Consider the following 16,762-nt stretch of genomic DNA (forward strand, 5'->3'; position numbering starts at 1 on the left):
TCAGTAGCGAAGTTCTATAAAAATAATGGTAGTAGAGGTAAGAGAGTTCTTTTGCCGAAAGTTCCTTTCGAGAACTTATTATCAGATATTGCTTTTCTCTTCTCTAATCATTATAAGAAAAGTGATGTTGCCATATTATATATCATAAAATCTCAAGCCTCCGTAATTTTGTTATTTTCAGCCATAATTTTTGCATTTCTAAGATTATTATAACATGAAAAATGATAATAAAGCATTGTTAACAAATTTAATCGTTCACTGATAAAACATCCATCCGAAAGATCCTTGTAAATCTCCTGTCATAAATAGATATGTCCAAATAATTAAAGAAAGATCGAAATTATAGAAAATTATAAAACAATTTAATTAAAGTTATTTAGTATTAGAAAAGAAAATTGCGTTCCCGTAGCAGATTCCATGGTATGTTTGTAATACTGGGCGAAGTGCAAGTGAAGCGTTCATATGTAAAATTTCGTTAATATATTTTTCTTCGTACCCATACGGATAATGTATTTTTCATATCTTTCATAATACGGAGGCCGCTTTACATCATGTTTTTATAACGTTTATAGGTATAGTCTGCCTACACAACACCGATGAGGTTTGCTTGTGTTGAAACGCCACAAAATATGGATATTTCTGCGAAAGCGCTTTATAAGCCTACATTTGTTCGCTTTTGTTCACATTAAAACATCAGTCCGCGGAGTATCTCTTCGTGGTTTACCTGAATGATCAATTGAAACAACTATCGCTTTATATCCACAATGAATTCTACGTCACAGTGCATCCGTTCTTTTTTTTCATACCGATGACAATATATATATGTTTATATCAAAGCAATATTAAATTTTATATAGGATAAATTAAGCTACTTGATCGCCTTGTAATCACGAAGAGAAGATTCCAAACACAATCCTCATTCATATTTGATAATTATTGTCGATATAAAGAAGTAAGATGATCCCTCGTTAACGACCTAACTTGATTTCGTGAACAGCGTGATTTTACTTACATTATGTGTGTCATTGATATATTCATTAATATGAAACATCAATTATGCATGACCGTAGCCTTATATAATTAACGCTTAACGCCTACAACTCTCAATATAACGCTTAATATCATTTGACAAAGATTCTCTTTGCTCAATAAATAGTAATATATCATTATCATTATGATATAGTAATATTGTTGTTTATTTTTATCATTATTATCGTTCTGGAAGACATTATTGGAAGACTCGTTTCACGATGATTATTAACACGCTTTAGTTAATTTGCGAATTTTCCATGTCTGCAGGATGCTCGCGGATGGAACTCGGAAAACGTAAAGAAATATTTCAAAACGTAAAAAAATAGTCAAATATCCAATAATTTTGGTAGAAAGAACATTTAAAAATACGGAAGCTTCTTTGAAAAAGATCCATCGAGTTAATTAATTTGTTAATTTCAAGGTCTATGAGATCAAGGATCCATTAAAAATTGTATCTCAGTAGAACGAATTTTTGTGAAGACGTACACGTGATTTTCGGAGCCATCGCAGCATTCTGCAGCATCACGGAACGGCTACGTTGTCTATACTCAATCCTTAAACTAACGTGTAATCTATGCGATCTTGGAAGACATTGGATTATACAACTAATTGTACTCGCTTGTACATAACTGTTCGCGCATCGTTTTGCGTTTCGTTTGCACGACGAAGGGACGGCACGGCTACCGCTAAAGTTATTTGGCAGACGGCTAACAGCTATCACACGTGTGATCGCGCGCGTACCTTTGTACATGCACGCGATGGGATCGCAAGATTGATCGGTTCGTCGCGCGTCCCCTCGCCGTCGCGATTCACACTTCACGCGTCGCGTATAAATTATATATATATATATATATATATATATATATATATATATATTTATATATACGGATATATATGACTCCGCAGCAATACAATTATAAAATCCAGAAAACTGTAACAGTGGTCAACTAGTTAGGCTGCGCTCAGTTTGCAACTACATCATGGAAGACATCAGGAGATGCGCCTCGTGCGCGATATTGTCACGTTAGATCTCTCTTTCTCTCTTTCTCGTTCTTAAAATTGCGTTTCGTTTCCACAAAATCCCGAATGCAAAAACAAGTCGGAGATTGGAAGACGGATAAATTTCTTGCGTTACAATTATATTGCACAGCTTGAATTGCAGTGTGCAGTGTGTCTAACGAGTTTCAGTGATCGTTTTCCTCCTGAAAAGGAATACTGCGAGTACTAGTAGAAAATAGTGTACTCTCGTCTAGGTTCTCTGAAAATTTCATTCTTTGCGTTTCTAAAAATAGATCACAACAGCCTGCTCGGAGTATGATTGCAGTGAAGGGAACAAATTGAATGATATATTGTCGCTCCGAAATTCTCACCTGTCAGCTTTTAAATGTAAACTGATAGTGAGAACACGTATCGTTACAGATACAAGGGTCAATCGTGCGTTAGACCTTTATGCAAATGGAAGACGAGGCTCTTGTACTTTAATTGCACGTCCGATCCAAGATCATTTCCAGAAAGAAGTTTCAGACTGCTCATCTTTTACGCGAAAATAATTTTGCGTCACTGTGAAAAGGATAAAGATGTTAAAATTATGATAAGAAGTAGACAATACAACGTTATACATAATGCAATATTTGCATACTAGGTAATTCCTCTCAAGCGCGCGCGAAATACTTAATTTCCGATTCAGGATATGCCTTCAGGATTTTACAGTTTTCGCCCGTATGTATTAACAATTATTGCGTGAGTAGCGACCGTCGAGTGGAGAGTCGGATATTTCGACGGCTCGAGAGTATTTTCTGTGATATCATTTCGGCACAAGACAAGAACAACAACGAAACGATCTAGCTGGCGCGAGATCGCTCAGAAGGGCAAACCGATCTCGAAGGCATCGATTAACGCGGTGCCGGAGTCGTAGACGCCGATTATGCCGAAGAGTAGACCGAGGAAGATGACGAAGCAATCGTAAGCGACGGCGCTCCACTCCATCGAGTTCCTCTTCAGCTTCAGGTGGAAGTAGCAGGGCCAGATGAACGAGAGCATGGTGCCGGTGAAGGAGCCGATGAAGCCCATCAGTATGCTGAAGTGCGGTATGAAGATCGCCATCAGGATGGTGAACACAATCACGCCGATCCGCCAGGCGAGGCCCCAGACTTTGAGCTCGCGGTCCAACGTCCAGATAGTCGGGAAGAGCGTCTTCGGTCGGCCGCGAAAGAAGGCGCGCTCCAAGAGCTCGCAGGCCGCGTAATACGGCAACGGGTACGACAGTACCGCCTTGACGACCAGGCACAGGTTCACCAGGCCCTTGAACCCAGCGGAGTGCAGGTTGTTCGTGATCACCTGCTGCGTGTCGTTCTGGAATGTCAGGAAGCAGATCCAGCCGAAGAGCGACTTGAACGCGGCCGCGGCGATGTGGCTCCAGTTCAACATCCAGTCGAACTTGGAGCGATCGATCAGGTTTCCCTCGAGGGTCGGCAGGAAGATTTGCGACGTGTAGCTGAAGACAATCACGCCCAGCGAGATGGGGAAGTTCTTTATGTCGATCGTCCATCTCACCTTCGACCAGCCCCAGTCGCCGATCTCCAGGATGCAGTAGCCGATGATGATCGCGTTGATTAACAGGTGAGACATCGTGCACCAGAAGCTCAGCACGGAGACGTGCTGAAGTGACTTGAGGAAGCCGAGCGGCAGCAGGAATATGCCGATCAGCATCATCCAGCTGCGAGTGTCGATCGCGCCTTCGGGGAAGCTGCCGATCATCAGGTCGCCGCACACGACCACGTAAAGGATGCAGGTCATCAGCAGCTCGATGATTTGCGCGATGTTGACGGCGCGGGCGCCCCACCTTGGTCCGAAGCACTCCTTGGCGATGGCCACGTAGGAGTCTCGCACGCGTACCCGCTGACCGGTTACCGTGTCCAGCTCGTACAGGCACTCCACTAGGATCTTGCCGGTGTAGCAGCAGATATGCGCGATACCGATCATCGCGGCGATCGCCCAGTAACCGCCACGCAGAACGGCGAACGGCAGGGAGACGATGAACATTCCCTGAAGAAGGAACAGCGAGGAGACAAATGTTATAGGTAATTTGCAAACAATTTAATTATATTTCTAAAATAATTATATTACATAATCGTTAAGTTTTTCCTTTTTTTTATGAAAGATCACAGTACCTGAATAGCATTCGTAACGTTCCAGGCGGCCTGCCATTCGTTGATCTTGACACCCGCGCCACCGAATTCTCCGCCACCCTCGTCATACTCGCTGAACTCCCCGCTGCTCACGCTGCCAGTCCTAACTTTGTCTCTGAAATCGGAGTAATTTGTGATCAGTTAAATTCGAATGCCTGAAGACGCTTCGAGAAGGCCAAAGTGCATTCTTACCCATTTCTTTGGTAGCTGAAGGAGTCTTCGGCGACCGCCACGTTATTCTGGTCCCGGTACGCCTGATCCCCGTTCATGGTCATCATCTCGGTGTTGTCGTGGCCCTCGTCGAAGGATTTGAATTGGCCGTGACCGCCTCGGCCTTGAGGATGTCCCTGGCCCATGCCGGCGCCCCGTATCAGCTCCATGCACGGACTATTCTCCGGCCATTTGGCCTTCAAGGTCTCCCAAGCAACGTTGATCGTTGCTCCGAAGGAGGGTATGTTAAATCCACGGAAATTCGCCATTTCTCCCTATCTGTTGCTTCTACGGCGATATATTTATTTATAACTATTTTTGCACAAAGTAGTCACAGAAAAATGTGACTAAGAACTATGCAGCGATGAAGAGGGCAAAGGATAAAGGATTTACTAGTGAGATAGTGAGTATAGGATGTAATCGCAATCATCAGGATTTGCATCATCAGGAATCATGCATTTTAGTTTAGATCATAAAATATATATGAATTATAATATCAATAAATAATGAATTAATTCTTAGCAATCTACTTTAATAAGACTTAAACGGAGATTGTGATACGTGAAGGGAATGAGATCGCGTTAAGCAAGTCTTCTTCCTCGTTACAGGATAATAATGTGAAACGTCTTAAAGTCATCGGAAGCCTTCGATTAGTCTGCATCAAGGAATCGTATAAAGGAAAATTGCGCTTACCAAACGGTGACTCGGTTGCCCGTTTTATGTTCCTCCTGGGGGATCCCGCTATCCGATTCTTGGCGATCGAGCCTCGCGCAGCGTAGCTCACGGCGACACGTTTATTGAAATGATTAAACTAAAACGGCCACGACCCCGGACGAAAGCGAGGCTTCATGAAGAGGCAAAAGGGAGTGGGAGAAAAGTGGTGAGTCGAAACGAACGCGCTATCTAACTATCCGGATTACGAAGCCGCATGATGATGATGTTGTTCATCTACGATCTACACCGCGACTTGCGAGGCCAAAATCGCGGCGGAACCCTCGAGCCGCGACATCGACTAGCAGCGGGGATACAGCGGCGTTTAAGGGATCGGGAGATCGGGGGAATATGGCCAGCCTCCCCCAAGTGCGCAGGATTCGATCGATGGTCCACGAGAAAGAGAGACGTATCATCATTTCGCGCGTCTCTCGTGCTGTATATCCGCGCACCCCGTTTTCGGAGGAAGCAGGGGGTGGATAAGTCGCGCGTCTCTTAAACCGCGTAAATCCAGATCCAGATCCGGACGTGGCGATGTACGAAACACGCGAAAACAAAATTAAATAATAATCACATTCTTTTTTTTTTAAGTCAAACACGGAGCATTTTATGATCATGTTTAGGTGTGTATTGTGTCAGAAAATGATCAATATTACAGCTGAAGGAAATTTTAAGAAAAGGTATAAATTGTATTGGCTTAGGACAAAGAAATTTTGTTAAAATAAAATAACAATCGAAGTTTCAATAAATAAAGAAACCAACTTATTTATTATGAATCTTATGCACTTCGTTCCGGAGATAGTAATTAGACGATTAGTCTTAACAATTCTTTACAATTGTTTGCGTCCCTGCAAGTGGAACTTGAATTGCACTGAGTTCTTCTTTTTCAATGTGAGCAATTCGTAATATGCAATTATAATATTCATATTAAAATGAAAACCGGCTACAAGAATATATATCTTTAGTAATGACAGCCACGAGAACACACAATTGAGCCTACAAGCGTAGCCGATATGATACGCGATTCTTCTCATTTGTCTGCAAGCATAAAACAGTACTTGTACATTTATCTCCTTAGGAAATACGCTATTCATCACATCTTTGGTCATTATCAATAAGTTCTTGCTCATTCTTTTGCGTTATTACATTTCCGTAATAAATTTATAAATAAATATATCGGTTGTCGAAGCACCGGGCTGAGAGAAGTAGTGAATTCCTGTAAATTCTAATAATTTTGCAATAATTGCGCTATAACTAGTTATCGATTAGATAATCGATAAATACTTAAACATCGTTATTATTAAAAGTTTACGATCAGATTTCTTTGTAATATTTTAGAAATGCGTTTGTTCACTGGCATAGTTAATAATTACTTGACACGTAACTGTTTCATGCTTGTAAAAGGCGAAGAATCGGTGAGTTGTATGCTCTCTTTTTGTTAGTTCTCCGCAATGCTACGAAAAATACGTGCAGCAGTAAATTAGCTATAAATATATAACGACGACAATTTTCTCAAAAACGAAAATAAGAACCATAGTATGTGACTTTTCGTAAATAAATCGCCGGTAGATCGCACGGTTAATCGAACATTGCCGTTCTAAGTAAAATTGATTTGTCAGTCTTCCACATCTTTGTCCAGATGAAAGGCTACCTCACCAACAAAGAAGAAACGTAACGATGTTATGTACACATAATCTTAAAACCAGGGAGGAATAAAATCTCCTGTCTATACGTGCAGGAATGACACACACGCGCGCGCACACCGTTGTCACGGCGAATGTACAAACATCGAAAACATGATTCAACTATACCGAGATCGCACGGTGTTACGGCCTAAGACTTTGGGCGAAAAATACGAGCTAAGATTTGTATTTAAATAATGTAATAGCAAATCTTCTTTTTGTACTATGTAACTACGTTTCCCATCATCATACACAATAGTATTCCTATCAATTAAATTATATGGTGGAATTCCACGTCGTTGAACGAGTGACATAGTGCACGGTCGACACTCCGCAGTGCCGAAGCAGCAAGCTTAAAACAACCAATGTCATTCCATTTCCAAACCGCTTTACTTGGATACGATATAAGAAAACACGTTCGTGTGTGTGTTAGGATAAAAAAAAACTCTTACATAATTTTTTTCCCCCGTAGAGAGTTAGAGGACACAGAATGGCCCGTCTCGCAAAGATAATATGTTGCTACGTATTATGATGACAAGATGCGTTTCTCAATTACGTAATCTAATAAGAGTTCTTCTTTATGATAGAGATACTCTCGAATTCGACACACCATGGCAATTTAGCATTAGAAATTTTGTACGCAAATCGCTATGATACAAAGTTTAATCCGATTGTCTTCCCAGCTTTTTAAAATTGACAAAATGACAGTGATTGTTTTATCTCCAAGTTACCGTCTGATCCGTAAAAATCTAACGAGAAAAACGTGCGGAATCGTTCAATTTGCAAAAAGTGAAACGTGAAATTTAGGAAATAAAATAATTCCATTACTTAGAAACTAAAACTTAAAAGACCAATGGAAATGCTTTATCGTAGCGAAGCGAGACGCTGCAGGGACACGATTCGCGCGGCTCACTCGCTCACGTCCCTCTGCGTCTGATGAGAATCGCTACTCGAAATTAGGCTCTCGATTGCGCTATCCTGTTGCGAAATAGTCTCCGAGCTTCTGGTCGTACAAAGTTTGTTGGACTTAGCTTCTACGCGATTACACTTAAGATTCGGATCTATTAAATTTGGATTCGATGCGGAATGTATAGAAACGTTAGGCTGAGCGGATACCGGTCGCTGATAGGAGTGCAGCATTAGCTCTGGTCCACCGCCGTATGTCGTTAGGAAGAATTGCCATAGTTCCTCAGATATTTGAGCGTAATCCGAACCTGCAAGTGAGAAAACAAACATGAGGAACTTCTCCACTCTTTCCTGCTGATAAAAAAAAAACAAATTTGATTCTGCAAATAAGTGAAAAGGAACTAACCAACTTTAAGACTATTTTGTCCATTTTTATTTACAATGATGGAATTATTATCGATTGGTCCTGGCGGCTGTGTTTCTTTGCCACGTACGAAACTCTGCCATTGCCTCAACCAGGCCATTCCTAGCGCGTAAATGGCTGTGAGACCGTCGGTAACTTGATTGAACTTCTGGAACACGTCCATCTCATACTGCCTACGTTTCTGCAACGATTCATACTTCTCTTCGCAGATCGGACACTCATACAGGTGCGTGCAGGCTGGGCCACCTCCAAATCTGAAATAACAAACGAACAACGTATGCGCGAATGGGAAAATTAATATCTGAAATAAGATAATGTTTTGCTAGATATCCACTTACGCATTATACAAGTACTCCCAAACCGCTTGTGGAATTGGTATGCTAATCTTGTCTACGAATTGCGCTCTAACGGGGATCACACCCCCGTGAGGGCACAGGAAATCGGAATTGTCGATCGGACCGGGCTCAGAGAATGTGTTAAAACGATTGATCCACTGTCGGGACACGAAGAAATTCAGATCGGACAATTCGCGCGATGATATTTCCATCAGTTCCATCGTCTTGTCGCGCAGCTGCAGCATTTCCGGCGACCACTTCTTATAGAACAGCACGTACGCCTCGCAGTGCTTCACATTGTCCGGCGACACCTCCGTGACACATTGATCGTCGAATTCGTACCACTTGTTGGCAATATGATTTAGCGCGTAACAGGTGTAATGGCCACCGCCGGCTGTGCCATGATGACATATGACTGATATCAGATTATAAGTGGTAACCTTGGACACGCACTCCTTGTGCAAGTACGGGCGCATGTCGAGACCCTCGAGGGGGAACGATACGTAATTGGCGATCTTCGAGCTGAACATCAGCTCGTGACGGAACCTCTTCAGATGAACGCACAGTATCTCCGGCAGTTCCAGGACCTTGGAGAACTTGATGCCGTTGCGCAGTTTGTTGCACTTTTCACAGCTGTACATATTGTCCCCCTTGAGCTCGTCAGCACTGAAAAACGCGGATAGGCAGTCGTGCAGACTGACAACCGGTCCCCAGAACCAGGAGCGCATCCATTGCAGGAACCACGACAGCCAGCCCGACTGATTGGTCACGTAAACTACGTCTGAACAGGGTCCAGCCTTCTGCGGCGTCAGCGAGCCCTGATGCAGCATGTCGATGTGATCTCTACTCGGAATGGGCAAGGACAAGTCTTGAAAAGTCTCCACCCGTGTGGAAATCCTATCGCACGTCAGGCATTGCACGCTACTAAGGAGCTTGCCATCGAACGTGTCGCTGATGATGCTGCGCGTTTTCATTTGTTTCTTAGTGCGGTGCTTGGCAGGCGAATTTTGCGGCGAACGTTGCGGCGGAACGAAGGGCAACGTCGGCTCAACGCTCGCCTTCTTCATACTCCTGTTGGTGAATTTGTTCCGTAGCTTCTCCGTCTGCGACACGCGAGAGTAGCGTCTCTTTGTACCACGTTCGCCCTCATCGCTCAGGGAGCTCTGCTCGCTTACGCCGGAATCGCAGGTCTCATATTCAGCGTCGGACTGACTGGACGCGTTGCCATCGATCTCGGTCTCATCCTCGTCTTCCGAGGAGTGGTCTCCTAGACCCTTTAACCGCAGCTGAACGTCCCTGTCATCCTCGATGTGCTCCTTCAGTTCTTCGTGCAGCTGATCCATGAAACATCTCAGGAATTCTTGAGTATCATGCTGATGGTATCCCCTGAACATTGGATGAACTGTTCTGATGCCCGACAACACACCATGTGGTACAACGTACCCTCTGGTCTTCTTGTTCCACATGTCTCGGATCAGGTTCAGATAACTCACACTTAATCCAGGCTTCCTATCTTTTGACATGTAACTGACTATGTGGCCGCAATTCAGAAAGAATTCCGTTAAGGGAGACACATTGGACAGCGCCTGCAACGCTGAATTCATGTAGCATGTGTTGCCAATGTTCTGCAAGCCGACGAGACCCCTCGGTTTTCCAGAAAAGTCCTTGCTCTCGTCTGAATCTGTACTGTCGGGAGAATCACCAGAGCGCTCATTAAAATTCCCCTTTTCTGCACTGACTCTGTTTACCGACCAGTCTCCATAAAACCTGTTGATAAGAAGATGAACAAGGTTTTAGAATTATATCCAAATTTAATATTTATATAAAAATAATCACAGCTTCTCGAATATCACTGCTTTCGAAAAACAGGCGTAAAATGGCCATAATAATTCCACAATTATCTGTTTCATAATTAGATGCTTTAACGCAGCTCCTTTCAGACACAACAGTATTGGCACATTACACAATTGTTTATATCTACTTACTTATCAAGCATGAGCCTGTCTAAGCCATCCAGCCTGGACTCTGGCGCGTCTCCAGAAAATTTGTTGCCCATCGTTTTGAACTCTACCTGGGTAGGCGACAACGGTGGTGATGGCACGTGTTTGGCGATAGCTTCACCTTTGCATGCGTAACACCAGATCCTGTTGGTCGACAGGTTCATGTGGGCGCAATGGGTCGGGAAGTTCTGATTGTGAATGGTGCTGTGGTCGAGATGTGTCTCGGCGCAACCGACCCAACGGCACTCGGGGTACAGACACAGCCAGAGATTGGGTCCCGGGGTGTCGCAGTCGCTGCACTTGACGAAACGTTCCTCCTGCGCCATCACCGCCTCGATGAAGGCGAGATCGCCACGATTCGCCAGATGCGGGCAATTCCTCACGACCAACGGCATCTTTCAGCGTGAATCTGCGTCCTCTCTACAGAGACGAGTATCGACGAACGACGAGAATGACGTGTGCGAGACTCTACCTTCGCTTTCGCGTGCAACCGAGACTTCCGTTTGCATTACACGTGCTTTGTGATAACGAGTGCCGCTGTCATCGCTATCCCGCTGCCGCGTCGTTGATTCACGTTCATCGTTGTGTGCCGTTGCACTCTAACCTGAACGAGACATGTCGCGCGCCGTAATCAACTGTATCGAATGCGCACGAAAATGATTGTCATTGGAGACAGCGTAGTACATACAGTCATGGTGGAAGTAACAAGGTGCGCCATTATCTCGGACGAATTTCGTCACGTTCTGCGCAGCACCAAGTTGTCGCCATTTTGCAAATAGCAACCAATAGCAACGCGATAATAAATGTAAACGAAAGTGTTACGACACAGGTTATGCACTGTTTCAGAGTCTCGCACATCGCGCAATGCCGTCGTGTTCGTTTAAACAGTGTAAAAACACGTCACGAAATAATAAACATGTTAGGTATTTTTCATTTCCAAAAACTGAAGAAATGATTGCGCAGTAGAAAAGACTTTGCAAAGAAAATGTCAATGCAAAGAACGGTATGTATATATGCAATATTGAAAGGTGGTAAATGGAATTTAACAAATTAAATATAATAGAATATAATAAAATACATTATTTAAAATTTCTTTGTCTAGCTCGGGTTTGTTCTCAACATTTTAAGACCTCGCAATATAAAGATCGGTCATTTTTACGTGAGATACTACCTATACAGGGTGTCCCAGACCTACCGTATCACCGGTCAATGGTAGATTCCTGAGGTGATTCTGAGACGAATATTTCTCTTGCAAAATGTCGAGGGTGACGTAGTTTCGGCGCTACGAAGGGTTGATCTTCAATTTGATCTTAATTTTTCGCGGCTGTTCAAATCGAAGTATGAGCGATGCGCGAGACCTCTTCGACCCACCGTTACTGAACGCGGGAAAATTCTACACAAGGATAGGATAACTACGACCCTTCGTAGCGCCGAAACTACGCCACCCTCGACATTTTGTACCATTAACCGGTGATACGATAGGTCTGGGACACCCTATGTTTTATTTAAAAAAATATATTTACCATAAGTACACACGAAAGATCTTTTATTTAATCCTTTTCTTATCCGAATCTTTTTTTTAATTCACTTAAATTATTCAAGATGGCGGACTCTTGTCACGCTCTCTTATTGGTCAGTAGAAATGCTGCGCAGTAGCACACCTTGTTACTTCCACCATGCATACAGTCATAGGCACAGAGGTTGCGACACTTTTTTTTTTAACTGAGTTTATGAACACGCAATCAAATTCAGGACTGTGTGAAAACTTAGGGCGCAGTCCCATGGTGCGGAACGTGCGCAATGCGGAATTGGCGGAACGAAGTCCGTCCAATCACAGACGTTCCGCCAACTGTGCTCCGCTGAAATGTATTTTCCTATGTCCCATGCAGCAGAACTTGCGGAAGCGCAATTGGCCTCCGCCAATCACATGATTTTTTCCGTAGATTCTTCTGTTGTGTCTATCGGAATAGCATATATTATTGGCGCGCACAAATTACGCTTCCGCGTTTTCCGCTGCATGGGACATAGGAAAATAAACTTCAGCGGATCGGAATTACTACGAGTGTATGCACGTGAAAATGCATGTAGGCAAAACGATGAATTTTGAAGAATTGTTTATTGTTATTTGTGAGCTACTAAAAAGATTAAAACAAAGTTGGTGTGTATTTAAAAAACAGGAGATACGTCGCAAAATTGTGAAACTGTATTTTTTATACAGAATTGCAAGAAAAAATGAAAATATACAGAATCAACGGAAGTGTTGGGTACGAAGCATATTTAGTGCCGAAAGAAGATTGCTACAAGGAGCAAGCGATAATCTTGTAAAAGAAATGTTGGTCGAAGACAGAAAAATATATAGATTATTTTAGAATGCCACCTCAAATATTTGAAACGTTATTAACATTTGGTCCGACCACTCATCAGTAAAAAATATGTTGTTCGAGAACCTATTTTGCCTTAAGGGGAAGCTGGAGTTGCTAGTGAACTATTTTTTCACTATAGCGATGGTAATTGCAGTTTCGAAAATTCTCTTTATTGCTTGTGCAGAATAAAAAATCCTTTTCCACAAATGAAGTATAGATAGAAAGAAAGTCCGCTCTACAGGACTTTATATTCAAAATGGGAAAAAGTTAGAAAAGACAAATGCAAGTTTTTAACTTTTTTCCATTTTGAATATAAAGTCCTGTAGAGCGGGCTTTCTTTCTATCTATACTTCATTTGTGGAAAAGGATTTTTTATTCTGCACAAGCAATAAAGAGAATTTTCGAAACTGCAATTACCATCGCTATAGTGAAAAAATAGTTCACTAGCAACTCCAGCTTCCCCTTAAATGCGGCTCCTGATTATACACTGATAATACAATCTAAAACATTATACTTGTGAAGCCATTTACTGACAATACTATTTACCATATATTTTTGCAAAGACAAATTAAAAATCATTTTGCCTTTTTCCACTGGTAACTGGTAACGTAATTCCGCGATAAAATGAAAATGTGCGAAAGAAATCGGCGGAACGAACGTAACAATGATCGAACCAATCACGAGCGTTCCGCCAATTCCGCATTGCGCACATTCCGCACCATGGGACTGCGCCCTAAGTCCAATACTTTTTGTGTTTCAAATCAAATAAATACAAAAGACTCAACAAAACCATCATATCCGGTTTTACCCTATGGCGCACGTTGTCCGATCTCTGTTGTAGGATCTCTAGTTTCTATAAGCTCTCTGCTACAAGCTTCCCAGATGTTGCTCAACAAGTTAACCTGCTAGTTTTTCATTGCTTCAGTAAACATTAAAAGCTTTCCTTACCGCCAATACGCGTTATTTTTCACATTTTGTTTACTTGTACGTACTTTTTATGTTGCTTCCGGATTGTGCTTTTGACACTGCATGCTGTATACATAGACAGGTTTGATCTTTTCAGCAAATATGGTGCTCTCGTGTCGATTTTACGGGGAGAAGTACCCAGAAGTGGAGGATGTAGTGATGGTGAACGTACGCAGCATAGCTGAAATGGGTGCGTACGTACATTTGTTGGAGTACAACAACATTGAAGGTATGATTCTGCTTTCTGAACTATCAAGGAGACGTATCAGGTCGATCAACAAACTCATCAGAGTAGGCAAAACTGAACCAGTCGTTGTTATTCGAGTAGATAAAGAAAAAGGTGAATATAAATAAATAAACATTTTATTTTATTTAGTCAGTCTTTTTGCTTAATACTTATAAATTCTGGATTCTAGGTTACATTGACTTGAGTAAGCGCCGGGTATCTGCCGAAGATGTTGAGAAGTGCACAGAAAGATATGCTAAAGCTAAGGCCGTTAACTCAATTTTAAGACACGTGGCTGAACTGCTGCACTACGATAGCGACGAGCGATTGGAGGAGCTTTATCAGAAGACAGCCTGGTACTTTGAGGAGAAATACAAGAAACAGAAAGCATCTGCTTATGATTTCTTCAAACAATCAGTATTGTAAGAAACCAGCATGATGCCGATACAGATATAGCCGCAAGCTCTTTCCCTGAAGTACATGATGCATGTGAGTTTTTTATTTCAGGGATCCCTCCATCTTGGCAGAATGTGGTCTTGATGAGCAGACGAAGGAAGTATTGTTAAACAATATCAAACGGAAACTTACGTCGCAAGCTGTCAAGATTAGGGCAGATGTGGAAGTAGCGTGTTACGGCTACGAAGGAATCGATGCCGTTAAGACTGCACTCAAAGCTGGCTTGGCTCTCTCCACCGATGAACTCCCCATAAAGATTAACCTAATTGCTCCGCCCTTATATGGTACTTTTGATATTCTCTTCAAACCGCATAAACACAGTGAATTGTAATATGTTTCATGATATACATTTATTTCTTAGTCATGACAACGTCTACACCAGAGAAGCAAGACGGCTTAAAAGCGCTAAGCGACGCGATCGAGGTCATTCAGGATAAAATTACGTCGCTGGGAGGTGTATTCAACGTTCAAATGGCAGTAAGTTTTATGAATAAAATTCATCTGATTCGTATTCTTAGGCGGTAAAAATTAAAAAACTTCCTTTCTCCAGCCGAAGGTCGTTACTGCGACGGATGAGGCGGAATTAGCACGACAGATGGAACGAGCCGAGCTCGAGAACGCAGAAGTTGCTGGCGACGACGACGAGGAGGAAGTGGAGGGAATGGAAGGTGATTTCAGCGGTGGCGAAGGGGGCGAGCAGAATAGCAAAGGACAAAACGGCACGAAACACGACAAAAGCGAAAATGCATCTGAGGAGGAGAATTAAATAAATAAATATATAAACATATGTTTGAGAATAAAAACACCGTTGATAAGCTAACAAACATTTGGCATCTTTTGATTACAGCTAGAATTTAAAAAGGAGGTGTTTTATTACGCTGAACATGATAGCACGATTCTTCAATAAATAAAAGATGTATAAAATTGATTTATTGTATTTTACAAAAATTAAATTAAATTTTCTACCGACATCGATAAGTAATAAACAGTCTGAAGACAATTTTAATTTGTGATACAAAGCATCGTGCCGATGAAATTATCTGGTATTTAAGTATTACATGTACAATGGCATGTATCTATTCTGGAAAATGTAAAAGTGCGCGCGCAGTCTGCGTTGCGATCCAAGTTGCTTAAAACTTGCATGTTTGATATTGCGGTGTCTATGTAAATGATACTCATAAATCGAATTTCTTCACATTTTTATTAAAACTTTGTACAGCTTCAATGACATTGTTTAATCATTGGCAATTGTCACTTCTACCTCTACACCAGGCTCAATAGAAATGCTCGTGATCTGCTTGACAATTTCTGATGGAGAGTACAGATCAATGACTCTCTTGTGAATGCGCATCTGGAAGCGATCCCAGGTCTTTGAACCTTCACCGCAGGGCGTTTTGCGGGTCGTTATTCTCAGAATCTTCGTGGGCATGCGAATAGGTCCCTTCACCTTCAGCTTTTGCTTCTTCGCTGCATTGATCAGTTCCGCGCAAACTGTAGCAAAAATTAAACAATTACTTGTCGCGCAAGTTAACCTAGTAACCAAAATTGCATAATACGCTAATTTGATGATAAATAAATTTGAGAAATGTATGCAGCAGAGTATAAACAGTTGCATTTCCAAAATTATTTACCTTTCTCGAGAGAACGAACGTTGCGGCACGTAAGCGTGATCCTGATTCGATGAATCGGAGTCACTTCCTGCCCTGGTTTCTCAGGATTATCGACTTTGCCCGTCGTTGCCTGGAAAATAGAAGAAGGAACATTAATTCATTTCTATGCAATATATTTAATAACAATGTGCAAATAGTATGTAACGTGTGCAAAATATTTAATAACAATCCCGGGTTTAGATTGAGAACTACGTAGATATCTAGTTGGAACGTGAAAGCGTCGTGGGTGACTTCGGTGATATCTAACCTAACAAAAGATATCTAACAAAAGATGATCTTTTTATGATACAAATATATTATTGTGACAAAACACTGAGTTTTTAAATATTCGCTGATAGTAATTAGATTATTTACCATGATTGAGTATTCGTATTGGTCGAGATAACCAATTTATGTTGAACAAAACTGATCAGCGCTGAACCAACACGTCCACGCGTTCCACGTGCAACACACAAGAGACTGCGATTTCCGGTTAGCGGAATCACTATAAGGTCACGACAAAAGAACTGCCCATTATGAGAGCACTCTCGGCACTTTCTACACTACAAACGAAACTGGCGCCGCACAGCAAAAAACAACGCGAATGAGCACCA

The 16,762-nt window shown here is 42.1% G+C and overlaps 4 protein-coding genes and 1 long non-coding RNA gene across 6 annotated transcripts; 2 read left to right on the forward strand and 3 right to left on the reverse strand.

Moving 5' to 3' along the window:
- Positions 1–464: 464 nt before the first annotated feature.
- On the reverse strand, positions 465–5,777 carry LOC105274854 (vesicular inhibitory amino acid transporter). Its single transcript, XM_011331315.3, has 4 exons — positions 5,124–5,777; positions 4,413–4,718; positions 4,203–4,335; positions 465–4,077 (listed from the first exon to the last, which is right to left on the reverse strand). Exons 2-4 carry the CDS (start codon positions 4,697–4,699, stop codon positions 2,893–2,895), a joined length of 1,605 nt encoding a protein of 534 aa, XP_011329617.2. The 5' UTR covers positions 4,700–4,718; positions 5,124–5,777; the 3' UTR covers positions 465–2,892.
- On the forward strand, positions 4,759–5,906 carry LOC105274855. The gene is made up of 2 exons (XR_893138.3): positions 4,759–4,833; positions 5,039–5,906. It is a non-coding gene; the product is annotated as an uncharacterized LOC105274855 (long non-coding RNA).
- LOC105274856 (ubiquitin carboxyl-terminal hydrolase 20) lies at positions 5,886–11,101 on the reverse strand. The gene is made up of 4 exons (XM_011331317.3): positions 10,474–11,101; positions 8,492–10,255; positions 8,136–8,407; positions 5,886–8,037 (listed from the first exon to the last, which is right to left on the reverse strand). The coding sequence occupies exons 1-4, from the start codon at positions 10,881–10,883 to the stop codon at positions 7,733–7,735; spliced, it is 2,751 nt and encodes a 916-aa protein (XP_011329619.1). The 5' UTR covers positions 10,884–11,101; the 3' UTR covers positions 5,886–7,732.
- Positions 11,102–13,674: 2,573 nt separating this feature from the next.
- On the forward strand, positions 13,675–15,447 carry LOC105274853 (eukaryotic translation initiation factor 2 subunit 1). 2 transcript variants are annotated; one of them, XM_011331313.3, is made up of 6 exons: positions 13,675–13,835; positions 13,915–14,157; positions 14,234–14,465; positions 14,551–14,783; positions 14,861–14,976; positions 15,050–15,447. In XM_011331313.3, the coding sequence occupies exons 2-6, from the start codon at positions 13,920–13,922 to the stop codon at positions 15,263–15,265; spliced, it is 1,035 nt and encodes a 344-aa protein (XP_011329615.1). In that variant the 5' UTR covers positions 13,675–13,835; positions 13,915–13,919; the 3' UTR covers positions 15,266–15,447. The 2 variants fall into 2 exon arrangements, with proteins under 2 accessions (XP_011329615.1, XP_011329616.1); XM_011331314.3 differs by lacking the exon at positions 13,675–13,835 and having other exon boundaries at positions 13,846–14,157.
- A 234-nt stretch (positions 15,448–15,681) lies between these two features.
- LOC105274852 (40S ribosomal protein S20) lies at positions 15,682–16,680 on the reverse strand. The gene is made up of 3 exons (XM_011331312.3): positions 16,524–16,680; positions 16,131–16,239; positions 15,682–15,990 (listed from the first exon to the last, which is right to left on the reverse strand). Exons 1-3 carry the CDS (start codon positions 16,524–16,526, stop codon positions 15,734–15,736), a joined length of 369 nt encoding a protein of 122 aa, XP_011329614.1. The 5' UTR covers positions 16,527–16,680; the 3' UTR covers positions 15,682–15,733.
- Between the last annotated feature and the right edge of the window lie 82 nt (positions 16,681–16,762).

The sequence above is a fragment of the Ooceraea biroi genome, chromosome 8, assembly GCF_003672135.1.
Source record: "Ooceraea biroi isolate clonal line C1 chromosome 8, Obir_v5.4, whole genome shotgun sequence".
NCBI classification, from domain to species: domain Eukaryota; kingdom Metazoa; phylum Arthropoda; class Insecta; order Hymenoptera; family Formicidae; genus Ooceraea; species Ooceraea biroi.